Source organism: Hemiscyllium ocellatum, chromosome 14 (assembly GCF_020745735.1).
Source record: "Hemiscyllium ocellatum isolate sHemOce1 chromosome 14, sHemOce1.pat.X.cur, whole genome shotgun sequence".
NCBI lineage: Eukaryota > Metazoa > Chordata > Chondrichthyes > Orectolobiformes > Hemiscylliidae > Hemiscyllium > Hemiscyllium ocellatum.
Genome location: NC_083414.1, coordinates 6,948,205 through 6,966,367, shown reverse-complemented (window position 1 = coordinate 6,966,367; position 18,163 = coordinate 6,948,205). Strand labels below are relative to the sequence as shown.

At 42.6% G+C, this 18,163-nt stretch overlaps 1 protein-coding gene across 1 annotated transcript in view; it reads right to left on the bottom strand.

Annotated features, from left to right (window-relative positions):
• The window catches only part of LOC132822058 (MICOS complex subunit mic25-like), a 544,468-nt gene that overhangs the window by 171,799 nt on the left and 354,506 nt on the right, over positions 1–18,163 (bottom strand). The window contains exon 7 of the mRNA XM_060835068.1: positions 1,898–2,033. Within this exon, the coding sequence (XP_060691051.1) occupies positions 1,898–2,033 (136 nt within the window). The remainder of the gene's footprint in view (positions 1–1,897; positions 2,034–18,163) is intronic.

Below are 18,163 nucleotides of genomic sequence, written 5' to 3'. Positions count from 1 at the left end.
TGTCTGGAGTCACACGTAGACCAGACCGGGTAAGGATGGCAGTTTCCTTCCCTAAAGGATATCAGATGGATTTTCCAACAATTGACAATAGTTTAATGTGAGTGAGTTTTGAGAAGATTTGTAGCTCAGGTTGAGGTTCTGGATGTAGGTTTGCTCACTGAGCTGGAAGGTTCATTTTCAGTGAGCCTCTGGATGAACACTGGTAACGTAGCCAGCTTTCTATTTATATGTTTAGGGTTTCCTTGGGTTAGTGATGTCATTACCTGTGGGGAGATCATTTCCTGTGGGGATGCCAGAAATTCTAGCTTCTCTCCCCTACATCAAAGACATCTTGGAAATGATTGCCAGACTACTCAGACACCTTGTTTTTTAGATTAGATTACTTACAGTATGGAAGCAGTGCCTTCGGGCCAACAAGTCCACACCGCCCCGCCGAAGCGCAACCCACCCATTCCCCTACATTTACCCCTTACCTAACACTACGGGCAATTTAGCATGGCCAATTCACCTGACCTGCACATCTTTGGACTGTGGGAGGAAGCGGGAGCACCTGGAGGAAACCCACGCAGACACGGGGAGAATGTGCAAACTCCACACAGGTCAGTCGCCTGAGGCGGGAATTGAACCCGGGTCTCTGGCGTTGTGAGGCAGCAGTGCTAACCACTGTGTCACTGTGCCACCCCTTGGCATCATGGTAGCCCACAAACCCACCAACACGCTAAAACAGCAGCTAATGAACTTGACAGACACAATACATACAACAAGCACACTACTGTCATTTACAAAATACCTTGCAAGAACTGTAATAAACACTACATTGGACAAACAGGCAGAAAACTAGCCACCAGGATACATGAACATCAACTAGCCACAAAAAGACATGACCCACTCTCACTCATAATATTACATTCTGATGAGTAAGGATACCACTTTGACTGGAACAACACATTCATCCTAGGACAAGCCAAACAGAGACACACACAAGAATTCCTAGAAGCATGGCATTTCAACCAGAACTCTATCAACAAACACATTGACTTGGATCTCATTTACCACCCCCTGAGAAAAAGAACAGGGAATGACATCACCATAGGAAATGACATCACCACACGAAATGACATCACCAACCTAAGGAACCCCAAACATATAAATAGAAAGCGGGCTACACCACCAGTGCTTCATTCGGAGGGTTGCTGAAGATGTTACCTAGTATGGTGGCAAAATGTCTGAAAACGAACCTTCCAGCTCAGTGAAACCTACATCCAGAATAGTTTCATCGTCACCATTAGACTCCTAATGAACTCCAAATATTTATTGAAATCAAATTCCACCATCTACCATGGCAGGATTAAACCCAGGTTTCAGAGTATTACTACTCGGGTTTCTGATTTAGTAATTTACTACTAGGCCATCACCTTCCCTCACTGCTGACCCTACATGTACAATATTGTTCAACTGAAAAAATGTTAACTTGGTCAGAATCATTCACAACTCAGCAGGATGACCTCGATGTGATGCATTCCCTTTTTTAGATTTGGTGCTTGCTATCATGCTCCAATGGTAGGAAAGGGACCAAAAATCTAAACCATATAAACAGCTGGAACTGGAAGACTTCCTGTGACACTAGCCGCACCCCCTATTTATCTGCTTGCAATAACAGGCCAATCTGATGTGAAATTGACTGACCCACATTATCAGGGGTCCACAAACCAATGAAGATTTAATTTTTTCACTAAATTGCAGGGAATTGGCTTGGGTTCAATGGGCCAAGTGGCTTCCTTTTGTGCTGTAATAACTGTGAATTTTTTTTGCTTTACAGAGGAAACAAATAACACCACTGGGTTCTTCTATTGTGAAAGTGCTCTTACATGTCAAAAGGTTAACCTTCAAACCATACCTTTTGTGCCTCTCTGATGCAATGGCGGTATTCCTTGGCGAAGCCAGAGCACTTTAAAGTCAGCTGTGGATTTTCTTGGTAACAATTAAGGATTTGGGATTGCAGATTTGCACAGAGAGGCTCATAGTTTCTTGACCTGCCGACCAAAGACATAAAGGAAAAATGAAAGTCTCTGAACATTAAAAATAAACATATTTTCAATATATGTCCAAAAGTGCTTTAAAAAGATTTATTCATGTAAGGGATTTTTTAAAAAATTCACTACATATGCTGGGTTTCAATTTGTTGTGCCATAGGATGTGGGCTTGCATTCCTGATTCACAAGGCCACGAGCTCTCAATCCAGTACAATCATTTATTCAAACCTTAGAACAGGGAAGAACAGTCAAATCACCTTGTGTCAGCCAGTTATGGAATACCATCCACAAAGAGGCTGGGGAACTGGTTACCCTCTGCATTTTCTTCAGGTGTTCAGTGAGCAGCATCAGGCATATTTGAGTAGTGAACAAGGAGAAAATCTAAAGTAAGCTCAGGGAGAAAAATATAAATCCAGTTCCCACCATGGTCTAGTTCATCAAGTAAATATTTGAATGGTCTATTCAAAGAATTAGATACAGTGCTTGTCACAATCTCAGGACATGCCAAAAAAAAAGCTTTATAATCTGAATTAGTTTTAAAGTGTAGCACTGTCGTGAGGATGTATTATCTAAGAATGTGCATGGCAAGGCAGCCCACCAGCACATTCTCAAGGGCAATTGGGAATGGGCAATAAATGCTGGCCCTGTCAGTGATGCTCACACTCCATTAATTTTTTTTTAAAAGCTCCCAGAAACAACAATTAGACAAAGGATCAGGCTGTCTCATCTAGGTGTTCATTGAGGGATAAATATTGGTCACTGGGAGAATGCCATTGCTCTTCAAAATTGATTATTTACATTATACCTGAAAGGTCAGATGGAACCTCTGCTTAATATATTAGTCATAAAATGGCACTATCGCTCTGGTATTGCATTGGAGTGGCAATGTAGATTATGGGTTTCTCTCAGATGTAGCTTGACCACAGCTTTCTGAGGAACAAGGGTGCTACTCACTGAGCCATAACTGATACAAGGCCAGCTTTCATGTTAATTTTGGGTTTGTTCTGAGGTAATGTCAGATAGAGCAGCAGTTTAGCTGTTCGAACTGGCCTCAGAGAAATCAGATTGATGTAGCAAATGAAAAAAAAGCTAAGTAACAAGAGTCCTGGGAAGGTAACTTGGTTAAAAACACAATTTCCCTCAAATGGGTTGGTAACTGGTGGGAATAAATTGAAACTGACCACATAACGAGAAAGGGAAAGCCTGGAAAGATTTATTTTATGAAGTAGGCTGTTAGGATAGAGGAATGTCCTGCTAGAAACAATGCTGAAAGTAGAGTATCCATTAGCCTTTAGAAGTGAAGTGGATAAATATTTCAAGAAAAGAAATTCTGAAGAATGCAAGGAAATGAGACTAAGTAAATAGTTCTTTCACAGAGTCAGGCAGGAACAATTTGCAAAATGATTTCTTCTTTCTTGTAGAATTCTATAATTCTAGATTTCTCATGCCTGGCCACAGTAAAATGACTCCTCACTGTATGTTTTGTGAGTGGGACTTGATTCAACCTCTGTATTGAGCAGTCTCCTCCCCTAATCCATCTCAACTTAGAGGATGCATGATGAGCATTTGTGGGACAGTAATTCAATATCAGTAAGTGCCTTCAAGAGAGCAGAGGAAAGGCAAAGGAAAGGGAAGGCAGCAATCAGTCCCGAAATGCCCACAATCATTCACCGTGACTGAGACTGTCTCAATTTGGTTCAAACTGGGAACCCTACTTTGAATAAAGACAGCTTTTATGCTCATAGGTGCTGAATTTGAATGAACATTAACATCCCTTGTCTCAACAAAGATGAAAATTTATCGCTCCATCTTCGCTATTCCAATGACAAAAATGGCACAGGTGAGCAACAACCTGCCTGTTGAACCTCTTTAGAGTTTCAGAATGAAGCATGTCCTACACCCGATGATCTGAAATAATGCCACAGGAACTACCAGCATCCATGTGTGGAGGCAGTGGCGTAGTGGTAATGTCACTGGGTTTGAATCATATTTTGGCAGATGGTGAAATTTGAATTCAATTAAAAATTAGGACATTAAAAAAAAATCCAGTCTAATGGTGACCATGTAACTACCACTGATTGTCATTAAAAAAAAAACCATCTGGTTCACTAATGCCCTTTAAGGAGGGAAATCTGTCACCGTTACCTGGTCTGGGCTACATGTGACTCTAGACTCACAGCAATGTAGTTGACTCTGAACAGCCCCCTGGGCATTTAAGAATGGGCAATTAATGCCAGCCTTGCAAAGACACTCACATCCGGTGAACAAGTTTTAAAAACTGTGCAATATTGCCATAACTCATTTTGTGATCTATGTTGTATATTGGTTGAGCAGTGTAATACTTCAGAATTACCCTCATCGCAAATTCACTACTTCCCCCAACATCCAACCAGGGTTTCTACCATAGTACTTAGTTAGACTGACTCATGAAGTTTTTATATAAGTGTCTTCCCTATGAGCTGAAAATGTGCTGCTGGAAAAGCGCAGCAGGTCAGGCAGCATCCAAGGAGCAGGAGAATTGACATTCCTGCAGAAGGGCTCATGCCCGAAACGTCGATTCTCCTGCTCTTTGCATGTTGCCTGACCTGCTGTGCTTTTCCAGCAACACATTTTCAGCTCTGATCTCCAGCATCTGCAGTCCTCACTTTCTCTTCCCTATGAGCATCATGATTTTATCAGTCAGTCCTGCCCTACTGACTGATATGGCAAATATGCCATGGAAAGAACTAATACTGAAATAACTGCATGGATTTTACACCCAGCCACTGGTGAGTTTGAAGGTAGGGGTCATATAATTAAGCAGTGGGCATCTCGCTCGCCCTCAGCCTTGGATTTCATAGACTTTCATAGAAGCAGGCCATTCAGCACATTGAGTCCACACTGACCTTCCGAAGAGCATCCCACCTCCTACGTCAACCCTGTGACCTGTATTTCCCATGGCTAACCCACCTAACCTGTATACCTTTGGACTGCGGGAGGCAACCAGAGCACCTGGAGGAAACCCATACAGACACAGGGGGAATACGCAAACTCCACACATGATGTGAAGTTGTCGATGTTGGACTAGGGTGTACAAAGTTAAAAAGCACACGACACCAGGTAATCGTCCAACAGGTTTACATGTAAGTACAAGTTTTCAGAGAGCTGCTCTTTCATCAGGTAATGAATGGAGTAGGATCATAGGACACAGCATTTATAGTAAAATATCATTATGTCATACACTGATGCGAGATATTAAACAAATCTAGATTGCTCTTAAGTCTTTCATCTTTTAGAATGGGTTGCAGGTTTCCATTCATTAATATGTAAATCTCAGAACTCCTTTCAAGTCACATTCCTGAGGAAACTTGAGGTTTTTGATAAAAATAAATGACATCACAGCTCAGACAATGCATTAAAGGTGTGAGGTTAGAGTCTGTGTTTATTCTAATCTTGAGTCACACTGGTTCTATTTCCAAAGTGGAATTTATAAAATGTCATATACATTATAAAAAATGTTGACTGCCTACAGATTGTGTACTTTTTGAACAAGATAGAATGTGGGAGAAAACCAGAGCACCAGGTAGAAACCTATTCAAACTCTGCAAAGAGAGTTGCCCGAGGGTGGATTCATACCCAGGTCTCTGGTGCTATGAGGCAGCAGTGTTAACCACTGAGCCACCGTGCCTATCTGACGTTTTACATAGGTCATAGGGGGTATTGGGTGGCCTGCCCACCCTTTCGGCATGTTGAGACCTTTAGGTAGCTAAGTAATAGCACTTACAGGTCTTAGTCTACCACAGTCCATATTTTACCAGTCAAATGGAGGCCCTCACCATAACACTGATAGCCTTTAGCTGTATGAGCTGAGGACAGACCAAGAGTTAGAACTTCTTTTGCAGGACCCTGGGGTCTATCAGTAGCACCTCCAGCATCCCCTACCAAAGTATCAATCCTCTGTTTAACCCTTTCCCCTGGTGCCTTGATCTCAGCCCACATCCCCAACCCCAAGATCTCTGACCCTGGACTTACCTTGGCTCCTTGGAGTGGTGGGACTCACTGTAGTCCTAGCAGTAGTGACTGCTTCCCACTGATACTTCTAATATCACAGAGGTAATGGTCTATCAGTTTGGCTGGCTGCTTAAGGTGGCAGCCCCTCCAGAGACAGGGGGGATGTCTCACCTTAAAGCAATTAAGTTTACTCCCAGCTTTACATTTCAGCTGGGCAATTGCTGGATGTATTCACAGAATCACCCTTGGCTCTTCAGCTATGGTCGATATGCACATAAAATACCTCGCCGAACCCTTACCATTCTGAGGTAACCACATATACAAGGCCAGGCTCATGAAGGTTGTGAAGGATTACGGATTTTGTTTTGAGGCGATATGGTACGTTAGCACAGTGGCAGGTGCCCTGTGCATAAATCCATGCAGCCAGATAATATGGGAATGTCCTTTGTCTGCTGGACTGTGCGTATCCTCTGTGAAATGAAGTTGGACTTTCAGCAAAAAAAACTGCCTCTGTGTTAGCAATCTTGCTAAACTGAAGTCAGAAACTGTAGTGTTGTGCTGCAGTGAGGGGTGGTGAAATTGGAGAGGGCAGTGGTGTGGCGCTATGCACTTCCACATTGTACATCGTACAGGGAGGTTTCCTGTATTAATGCTGACAATGGATACCTGAAGATGGACAATATTCCATCCTGGCAAGCAGATCATTTACTATACAAACAACTTATTGCAGCCAAAAAGAAATATGCATTGCTTGAGAGGACAGCATTTCTAATGACAACTGTACTTCGAATATTTCAGAAAATTTCTTGGCCCTGGTCTGCCATTGTAGTCATTACATTATTCAAGTTCAGTTTTTAGTTTTGTTCTAATTGGTTCACTTTTTCTACTCTCCTAATTTTTGTATAATTGTTGTGAGTCAATAACTGGAGGTCAAAGATTTAAAAACACTGGCTAAAGATTAGAGGAGAGGTGAGGAGAATGTTTAAACAAACAGCTGTTGGGATTCGGGACACTCAACATGAAAAGCTGCAAATGTGTTGCTGGTCAAAGCACAGCAGGCCAGGCAGCATCTCAGGAATAGAGAATTCGACGTTTCGAGCATAAGCCCTTCATCAGGAATAAGAGAGGGACCTCTCTCTCTTATTCCTGATGAAGGGCTTATGCTCGAAACGTCGAATTCTCTATTCCTGAGATGCTGCCTGGCCTGCTGTGCTTTGACCAGCAACACATTTGCAGCTGTGATCTCCAGCATCTGCAGACCTCATTTTTTACTCAACATGAAAAGGCAATAGTGGCCAATTCCATAAATAATTCTCAAAGGAAACTAGACAGGGACATAAGGATGAAGAACCTACAGGCAATACACAAAAAGCAAAGGTGTGAGGCTAAACACAGGCACAACAGGCCAAAAAGCCTTCTTTAGTGCTTTAGATTTCTATGATATTATGGTATTACTGCTCTAACAATATATAGAAGTGTTCACAGGACTCTGAGCAGAATCTGACCAACATTTACATAACTTCAATGTACCTTTACTCCATTACTTCAATTTAGCATAGATGTCAATTTTGTTTGCAGTTTTAATTGCCAGCAACATCTTGAAAATATTACTTAAATGTGATGAGTCCACTATTATTTAAAGGTCCCTTTCTCAACCTGTGCTCATTTTATTTTTGACTGATGCTGCACATTATTTTGTCCATTCTGCTATATCCTTCATGTGCCATCTGCTTTAATCAACATTAATGAAATAAACTGGAAAACCCTTTAATGACATTTCCGCCTGTGTCAAAATGGGGCAGCACAATGGATCATTAGTTAACACTGTTGCTCAGGACACCTGGGACCCCGGTTTGATTCCAGCCTCGGGCAACTGTCTGTGTGAAGTTTGCACATTCTCCCCGTGTCTGTGTTGGTTTCTTCTGGGTGCCCCAATTTCCTCCCACAGTCCAAAGATGTGCAGGTTATGTGAATTGGCGAGGCTAAATGGCCCATAGTGCTCAGGTATGTGTAGGTTAGGTGCATTAGTCAGGGGCAAATGTAGGATAATAGGGTCACTCAATGAAACCTCACCACCCAACTCAACTCAGATATGCCCACTGTCTACACCTCAATGCAAACCCAACTCCAGTCTCCACGCAGATCCACCTTCTGTTTCCAATTGGACGTATAGACTCATCTTCATCCAAACGTGCCTTCACCTATAGTTATCGTAAATTAGTTTCTCCAGCTTGAGCCAAACCTGCCTGCCATCAACAATTCAGATCCTACACTCGCATCACCAGAGATTCAATCAACCTTGTCTTTAGTCTGTGAGCAATACTGCAAGAGAGCTGCTAACACAGATAATTTCAGATTGGTCTTTTTATAACTTAGGACTTTTTTAAGGCAGCGCAGCTACTGTGGAGAAGTAGAAGTAATAACTAGGTTGTTCACAGCTTTTGGTGCTGAAACTCCGTACACAGCAGTAAACAGCTAAAGAGATATGTCTTTTAGGTTATTTTCAGTTACCTTCACTTGCTGGGATGAATGATTAAATGGGCTGTGCCACCAAGATTTGCAACCAGTCTATTTCTGGCTGCAGTGTAACATAAATCCTGACCCAAGCATAAAATTTCTGGGCAAACTAGTTATCAGTTAATCAGAATTCAATTGTCAGGCTTGTGTTTAGTGGATCTGACTGTAAGAGGCAGATTTTCTCCTTTGCTGGAATTGATGATGTTTGTGCCTGGAAACACATCTAAGTTGCACCTGGGTACAACCCTTTCTTATAGCAATTAAAATTCACACTGCAGAGTGAATTAGCATATGGAGTGGAAACTTCAAAAAGATGTTTCAAAAAATGCTTTCATTTATCATTGAAACAACTCAAAAAATGCTTTAGTCAGTGAATTTTTTTTTGTGGATTGCAGCGAATGAGATGTATTGTAAGCAAACATATTAGCCATAAAATGTCAGGGGATTATTGGACAAGACAATAGGAGTGGGGAGAGAAAGGGGGAAGCAAGGGAGTGTGGGGTGAGGGAAATTATGTGCTTTTTTAAAGTTGTGTCGTGAAACCTTGGACAGACAGTCAGGACCACAATATGACATGGTAATCTTTTTTCATTTATTCATAGAACAGAGGTTTCACTGGCACAGTTCATCCCTAATAATCCTTGAGAAGGTGATACTAAGTCACTTCCTTCAACTACTGCAGTCTATGTGGCAAAGCATCTGTAGTGCTGTCAGGTAGGGATGTCTAGGATGTTGACCCAGGCGCAGAGAAGGAATGGTGACATATTTCTACGTCAGGTGGTGTGCGGCTTTAAGTTAGTGACGTTTCCATGCATCTGTTACCCTTGTCCTTCCAGGTGGTAGAGGTCACAAGTTTAGAAAAGTACTACTGAAGGAGTTATGAGCTGAAAATGTGTTGCTGGAAAAGCGCAGCAGGTCAGGCAGCATCCAAGGAACAGGAAATTCGACGTTTCGGGCATGAGCCCTTCATCACTTTCCTCATTCCTGATGAAGGGCTTATGCCCGAAACGTCGAATTTCCTGTTCCTTGGATGCTGCCTGACCTGCTGCGCTTTTCCAGCAACACATTTTCAGCTCTGATCTCCAGCATCTGCAGACCTCACTTTCTCCTACTGAAGGAGTTATGCCATGATGATTCATTGCATTTTGTAAATAGTATATACTACTGCCACTATGCATCAATGATGGAGGGTGGGAATGCTTGAGTTGGTGGATTGAGTGCTAATCAATTGAGCTTCTCTGTTCCGCATGTTCCCTAACTTCTTGAGCGTTGTTAAAGCTGCACTCACCAGATGTGAGGGAGTATTCCATCACAAATGATGGGTTATCATAACCTGAATTATTAACTCAGTTCATGCTCACACAAGCTGCCTCACTTGGTTTGGATATTCAGCCTTTTCTGTTTTTATTTCAGATTTTCATCTGCAACATTCTGTTTTAGTAATCCATTAAACTCCTGAATTTTGCATTGTATATAGTGCCAACAAGTGTGGCTCTGGAAAACCCCACAGCCGGTCAGGCAGCATCTGAGGAGCAGGAGAGTCAACATTTCAAGCATAAGCTCTTCATCAGGAATATGGGAAAACTTCGGGGAGTCAGGAGGCAAGTTACATGGTATAGAATACCCAGCCACTGACTGGCTGCTTTGCCACAGTGTTTGTGGGTTTCATCCAGGCAGGTTTCTGATCAATGGTAAACCTCCGGATATTGATAACAGGGGATCCAGCAACGGTGCTACAACTGAATGTCAATGGGAGGTGGTCAGATTGTATTATGCTGGAGACAGTCATTGCTGACAACGTATGGCACAAACATTACTAGAAACCTATCAGCCCAAGCCTGAATGCTGCGCAGATATTCCTGCTTAGTATCACGACACCTTTCATTATTTCAGGAGTTGCACATCTCCTTTCTGTGTTATCTCTGTGAACCACATCTCTGTGTAATTCTCAGGGCACATCCCCAATTTTGACATTCTGTGAGAAAAAGATCATTGAAGATGCAGCTGAAGATGGTTGTACCTAGGATACGATCTGAGGAATTCCTGCAGCAATGTCCTGGGGTTAAGACAATCAGCTTCCAACACCTACAACCATGTTCCTGTATGCTCAGTACCATTCCAGCCAGTTCAGAGTTTTCCTCCTGATTCTAATCAACTTCAGTTTTGCTGGGGCTTCTTGATGCCAAATGCCACATTGAGGACAAGGGCAGCCATTTTCACCTCACCTCTGGAAGTCAGCTGTTTTGTTCACATTTAGACCAAGGCTGTTGTAAGTCTGGATCCCAAACTGAGCACTGGTGAGCAAGGTATTGATGCTGTTTGATGACAGTGTCAATGACATATTCCATTATTTTGTCAAAAGTTGAAAGTAGACAGGCACAGTAAATGGCAACATTCAATTTATCTTGATTTTTGAGGGCAGGACATCCCTAGGTATTGTACCATTTTTTGGATAGATGCAAGTATTGTAGCTGCAATAGATTGGCTAAGAGTGTGGCTAGTTCTGAAGCACAAATCTTCATTGTTATAGCCATGATGTTTTTTGGACCCATGGCTTTTGCTGTATACAGTGTGCTCAGCAATTTCTAAATATCACTGATGGTGTTGAATTGGCTGAAGTTAGGCATCTGTAATGCAGAGCTTTGATCTGATCTGTTGTTTGTGGGATTGATATTGCTTCAGCAGCTGCGGCTTCACCAGATTGGTATTGAGTTCTTAGGTACACCTGGCACTATGCCTGGCATGGCCTCTTGCAGTGCTCATTGAACCAGGATTGCTCCACAGGTTTGATAGCAATTGCAGCCTCTTGATGGTGAGGGTAGAGGGAAGGGATAGCACTGCTTCATTGCTGCATTCTCAGAGCACTAGAAAGTAGGAGGATTGCACAACAGGTCACTCAAAATGTAATAAGAACAAAAAGGCAGGCAAATATTTTGCTGGTGACCCTGTTGGGAAGGGTACTTGTTACACTGATAGCTGCACATTTGCCAAAATAGGAAAACAGAGACAGTCTCTCTGGCTGAGAATTAACTTCCCTGACTGGGGAAGACCAGCCCTTTCCTTTTTCAGGATCTATTACACGGGGTGGCACGGTGGCACAGTGGTTAGCACTGCTGCCTCACAGCGCCAGAGACCCGGGTTCAATTCCCACCTCAGGTGATTGACTGTGTGGAGTTTGCACGTTGTCTGCGTGGGTGTGCTCCGGTTTCCTCCCACAGTCCAAAGATGTGCGGGTCAGGTGAATTGGCCGTGCTAAATTGCCCGTAGTGTTAGGTAAGGGGTAAATGTAGGGGTATGGGTTGGGTGTGCTTCGGCGGGTCGGTGTGGACTTGTTGGGGCGAAGGGCCTGTTTCCACACTGTAAGTAATCTAATCTACACAGATCTGGATGTTTTTCACTACCACCAAATCATGACCAAATTATCTGTGTTACAAATTAAAACCAATTATAAAGCATTATTTCTTAGTGCAACACTAAGAAATAACAGCCAGGGATTTTTTTTTCCCCTATCAGAGACATTATCACACACCACTGGAGCAGGTGAGTCCTGAACTCAGGCCTCTTGGTTCAGAGGTAGGAACACTAGCACGGCACCACAAAGCCCTCTCAGATTCCTGGATGAGAACATATGCTCCAATGAGCATCAGCTGCTCCCTATTGCCTCTGTGGTATCTGCTGGTTCATTCTTACAGGGACCATCGTTTCTACATTGTCAGACCTTGCATTTAAACTGATATGAGATCAGATGTTTGAAAGCATTTTACAGGCAATGAGGTACACTGTACTAATGTAGGAAACATGACATTCAACTGGTACATAGCAAGCTCTCATAGTATGGGGCCATATCATTTGTGTATGTGATGTTTACAGAGGGCTAGTAGGACACTCACAATAGTGTCTGGGAGCTTTTACATCCACCAGGAGAATTCAGATGAAGTCTTGGTTTAATGTTCTGTCCACACACCAGCATCTCCAACATGAGGGTATTGGGATGTCCAAGTTGCTGGAGTAGGACCTGAACCTATAACTTGCTGATTCAAAGGCAAATGTGCTATCATTATCACAGCTGATATTAGCATCAGGTCATGTTTTAAGTAGTATTTTGCCTTTTCTTCTACAAATGCTGATTTTGTGAAGTTCCAGCTCATCAATACTTTTTGATCTAACTCAATACTGTGTGCAATTCCTCTCTGGGAAGACACCAAATAACAGTCAAAGCAGGCTGACATTTCAGAAAGTAAGGCTGATGCATTCAGAAACAAGGTACCTCAAGAGTAAACTGAGATTTGCGACCAAAATCCTGTAGTCCTCTGATAAATTAGTTCATTTTGGCAGATTTACATTCAATTAACTACTAACTTAGTTAGGATTTAAAAGATCATTATTATAGATTCATCATGATTGGCTGCTAGTTCTCCCATATTCTGGATTTGCTGATGAAAATCTACTTTGGGGAATAGGAAGCTACAAAACAATTTGATTAGATATAGAAGACTGCCATTCAGCCCATCATACGTATGAATATTCCCAACAGTGCTGTAAAAACTTTCCTTATTAGATATTTTTGAAGCGACCTGTTCAGAGATATTATCACACACCTCTGGAACAAATGGGACTTTAACCTGGGCGCCCTGGCTCTGAGGTAGGGCCAGCACAGGAGTAATTATCTATTCCTCCTGTAATTTGTCAGAGGAACAGAGGAAAATGAGACCCTATTCTTCTTCTGAAATTTTACTCTTAAATATTGGATAAATAAATTACCTTGGACATTTCTGAAACCCCCGTCAGAGTCTATGCAAAATTCACCTCTGTAATTAACTGCAAAAAGAGCTCTCATCTTAGTCTTCAATGGAAGAAATGGAAGAAATACCATTTCTTCAACCACTTCAGAGATACAGGTGAGTCCTTCTTTTTCAGGTCTAAACAAACCCTCACTCTGAAATTTGATGTTTCCACAAATATTTCTTCTCTGTCTATCTATATTCTTGAACCCAATATCAGCTCACACTGCATATTTGTCGACATGCTTAAAAAAAACCTTTGAAACAAAGTATTTGTTTCCTCATCAACTCTTAACTCTGCATAAAGCCCACTACAGTGAATAATTTGTCTCCAATCTGTAGATAATATGTAGTAGAAATAAAGCTGATGTCAGTCACTGGCTCAGTAAGCACTCAATCCTCACTGACAGAATTCTTTGTGTTTTTGAATGTCAATCATTTCCAAATTTTATGCAGAGTTCATAGAGAAACATTTCCCAGCGAAATGAACCAGTCATCTCAAAGGTAATTGAGACAGAACAAAAGCACAACTAAATTAATCTACATTTGCACCTAAGAGATTTATTTTTATTTGTTCATTGATGTGGCTAGGCCTGCATTTATTGCCCATCCCTAATTGCCCGAGCAATGAATGATGAGCTGCCTTCTTGAACCTTTGCAGTCCTTGGGGGTACAGGGACACCGCCAATTCTGATGGGAAGGAAGTTCCAGGATTTTGATGCAGACAGTGAAGGAATGGCATTACATAAATCCAAGTCAGAAGGAGGGGATATATTCCTATATATCTGCTACTTTTATCCTTCCTAGTATTAGAGTTTGCTGGTTTGGAAGGTGCTGTTGAAGAGGCTTGGTTGACTTACTGCAATGCAGCTTGCAAATGGTAACACCAGTGAATATCAAGGGGAAATGGTTAGATTCTTGCTTGTTGGAAATTTGCATTGCCTGGCATTTAGCGTGAATGTTACTTGCCATTTATCAGCCGAAGCCTCATGTTGTCCAGGTCTTTTTTGCACACGGGCACGGACTGTTCAATACCTGAGGAGTTGTGCTGAAGATTGTGCAGTCATAAGTGAACATTCCTATTTCTGACCATATGTTGAAGAGAAGGTCATGAAGCTGATGAAGTTAATCTTTATTCTCACTGGGGCAAAATACACCAAAGATGATTTTAACGTGCATGAGAAGGACCTTAGCAAACATTTCAACATTACAGTGAAGAGTAAAGTTCAACCTGAATGGGAGTATCCTTGAACTTGTTCAGCAGTCATAAACATGATAAAGTTGAGCTCAGTTGGAATATTGTGGATAGATCTGCATAGTACTTTTTAGGAAACATGTAATAGTTTTAGAAAGGTTACAGAAGGGGCTTGTTAGGGTGTTACCAAGAATGATGTACATTAGTAAAGAAGGGATGTTGACTATTCTCTTTGGAACAGCGAAGCTAAAGGGTGATGGGAATTTTAATAAAGTAAACAGAAAAAAAAAGTTTCCTCCAGTGGCTGGCCAAATTTGAAGACTGAACAATTCCACAGAGGCCAGTAGCTCCTCACCAGGTCACCCTTTATTTACACGTGAAAAGTCCTTGACACTGATCCAAGTTTCTCAGAGCTAGCTCCCAGAGTGAACAGAGCCTCTAACACTCCTGTTTATATCAGTCAGCTAGGGCTCCCTGATTGGACCCAGGTTAACAGCTCCAATCAGGGAACTCATATTCTGAGGTCCACCTGGGTGACCTCAATACAATAACTCTTCGAGTAAAAAGTGAGGTCTGCAGATGCTGGAGATCAGAGCTGAAAATGTGTTGCTGGTTAAAGCACAGCAGGTTAGGCAGCATCCAAGGAACAGGAAATTCGACGTTTTGGGCCAGAGCCCTTCATCAGGAATGATTCTTGATGAAGGGCTCTGGCCCGAAACGTCGAATTTTCTGTTCCTTGGATGCTGCCTAACCTGCTGTGCTTTAACCAGCAACACATTTTCAGCTCAATACAATAACTACAAAGAATTTGTTTTAAAATCATTGGCAAAAAATCCAGAGGGAAAGTGAGTTAAGAGTCAACCAGTGCATTGAGTATAGGAGTTGGGACATCATGTTACAGCTGCACAGGATATTGGTGAGGTCACTTTAAGAATATTGCATACAATTCTGGTCCCCCTGCTATAGGAAAATGTTGTTAAACTTGAAAAGATGCAGAAAAGGTTTACAAGTATGTTGCCGGGATTGGAGGACTTGAGCTAGAGGGAAAGGCTGAATAGGCTGGGGATTTTTTTTCCGTGGAGGGTTGGAGGCTGAGGGGCGACCTGAAAGAGATTATAAAATCATGAGGGACATGGATAAGGTGAATAGACAAGGTCTTTTTCACAGGGTAGGTGAGTCCAAAACTGGAGGGCATGGGTTAAGATAAGAGGGGAAAGATTTAAAAGGGACCTGCGGGGCAACATTTTCATGCAAAGGGTGGTACATGTGTGGAATAAGCTGTCAGAGAAGGTGGCATCTGGATAGGTATATGAATAGGAAGGGTTTAGAGGGATATGAGCCAAATGCTGGCAAATGGACCTAAATCAGTTTGTCTGGTTGGTAAGGATAAGTTGGACTGAAAGGTCTGCTTCCATGCTATATAACCCTATGACTCTATTAAGTTGAGGACACTAGCTGCAGGAACTCCTGCAGTATCATGATGATTGACTTCCAACAATCACAATCACTCTGGGCAATCCAAGATGAAGGGCGGGAAAAATTTCTGGCTGAAAAAGCTGCTCCTTTGGTTAGGCCACTGTTGGAATATTGCATGCAATTCTGGTCTCCTTCCTACTGGAAAGACGTTGTGAAACTTGAAAGGGTTCAGAAAAGATTTACAAGGATGTTGTCAGGGTTGGAGGATCTGAGCTACAGGGAGAGGCTGAAAAGGCTGGGGCTGTTTTCCCTGGAGCGCGGAGGCTGGGGGGTGACCTCATAGAGGTTTATAAAATTATGAGGAGCATGGATAGGATAAATAGACAAAGTCTTTTCCCTGGGGTCGGCAAGTCCAGAACTAGAGGGCATAGGTTTAGAGTGAGAGGGGAAAGATATAAAAAAAACCTAAGGTGCAACTTTTTCACACAGAGGGTGGTACGTGTATGGAATGAGCTGCCAGAGGATGTGGTGGAGGCTGGTACAATTGCAACATTTAAGAGGTATTTGGATGGGTATGTGAATAGGAAGGGTTTGGAGGGATATGGGCCAGGTGCTGGCAGGTGGGACTAGATTGGGTTGGAATATCTGATCGGCATGGACGGGTTGGACTGAAGGGTCTGTTTCCATGTTGTACATCTCTATGACCTTCCTTTATGTTCGGTAGGACACCAATCTGAGAAGGGTATTAACACCCTACCCCCAATGATTTCCACTGAGTGCAGTTTTAATAGGGGTCAATAATGCTGCATTGATGTTAAGTAGCTGGGTGGTCCCACTGGATTGGTGTACGGGAAAAGTGCTACAGATTGCCTCTAGTAGTGGAACATGTCTCATTCAGCCATCTGCCAACTCACCATGTACCGGCAAATGAACTGGTGACCTGCCATATTCATTCTATCTTAAAACATTATCAAAGCTGAGAATTTCTGCTGAACAGACAAATTAAACAAACCAAAAAAAAAGCAGCTTTCTTTTGGTCAGTTGGGATCATGTAGGCATTTTCTAATCAACCAGTTCATTAATATTATTCTACACCTCTGGAGCAACTGGGACTTGGCACCCAGGTCCCTGGCTCAAAGGTAGGGACATTACTAAAGTGCCATACGAATACCATCAGGATCATGCACAACAGAGTTGGTTTGATTAATTGTCACATGTCCCTGGGTACAGTGAAAAGTTTTGTTTTGCGTGCAGTACAGGCAGATCATATCATGCATTTTTTTTCATGGAGCATTGGAGGCTGAGGGGTGACCTTAAAGGAGATTATAAAATCATAAGGAGAATAGACAAGGTCATTTTCATAGGGTAAGGGAGTCCAAAATTGGAGTGCATAGGTTTAAGGTAAGAGGGGAAAGATTTCAAAGGGACCTGAGGGGCAACATTTTCATGCAAAGGGTGGTACACGTATGGAACAAACTGCCAAAGGAGGAGGTGGAGGCTGGTACAATTATAACATTTAAAGAGCATCTGGATGGCTATATGAATATCATGCAAAGTGCATTAGGGAGTAGAACAGAGTTAGGAATACAATGTTATGGCTGCAGAAAAGGTGTACGCAGAGTGAGATCAACACTTAAATTTAAAATTTGAAAGGTCCATTCGGGGAAGAAGCTGTTCTTGAATCTGTTGGCACGTGTGATTAAGCTTTTGTATCTTCTGGCTGACAGAAGAGGTTGGAAGTTATTACGCGGCTGGCTGACAGCGAATCTAAGATAGCTGTGGTCAACAATAGTCTTGACAGGCTGAATACAGATATAGTTGACAGTGTGTTGCTGGAAAAGCACAGCAGGACAGGTAGCATCGAAGGAGCAGGAAGACTTTAACAGATGTGGGAGGCTCCTTTGGGGCCTTCATCGGAGGTGAGGGAGGAGGTGTGGACACAGATTTTGCAATTTCTGCGGTGGCAGGGGAAGGTGCCGGGAGGGGAGGGTGGGTTGTTAGGGGGCATGGACCTGACCAGGTAGTCACGGAGGGAGCAATGTTTGCGGAAAGCTGATATAATGGGGAGGGAAATATATCCCTGGTGGTGGGGTCCATTTTTAGGTGACAGAAATGGTGGTGGATGATATGATTTTTGTGGAGGTTGGTGGGGTGGAGGGTGAGGACCGGGGGGTTCTGTCCTTTTGCAGTTGGAGGGGTGGGGTTCGAGGGCGGAGGTGCGGGATGTGGAT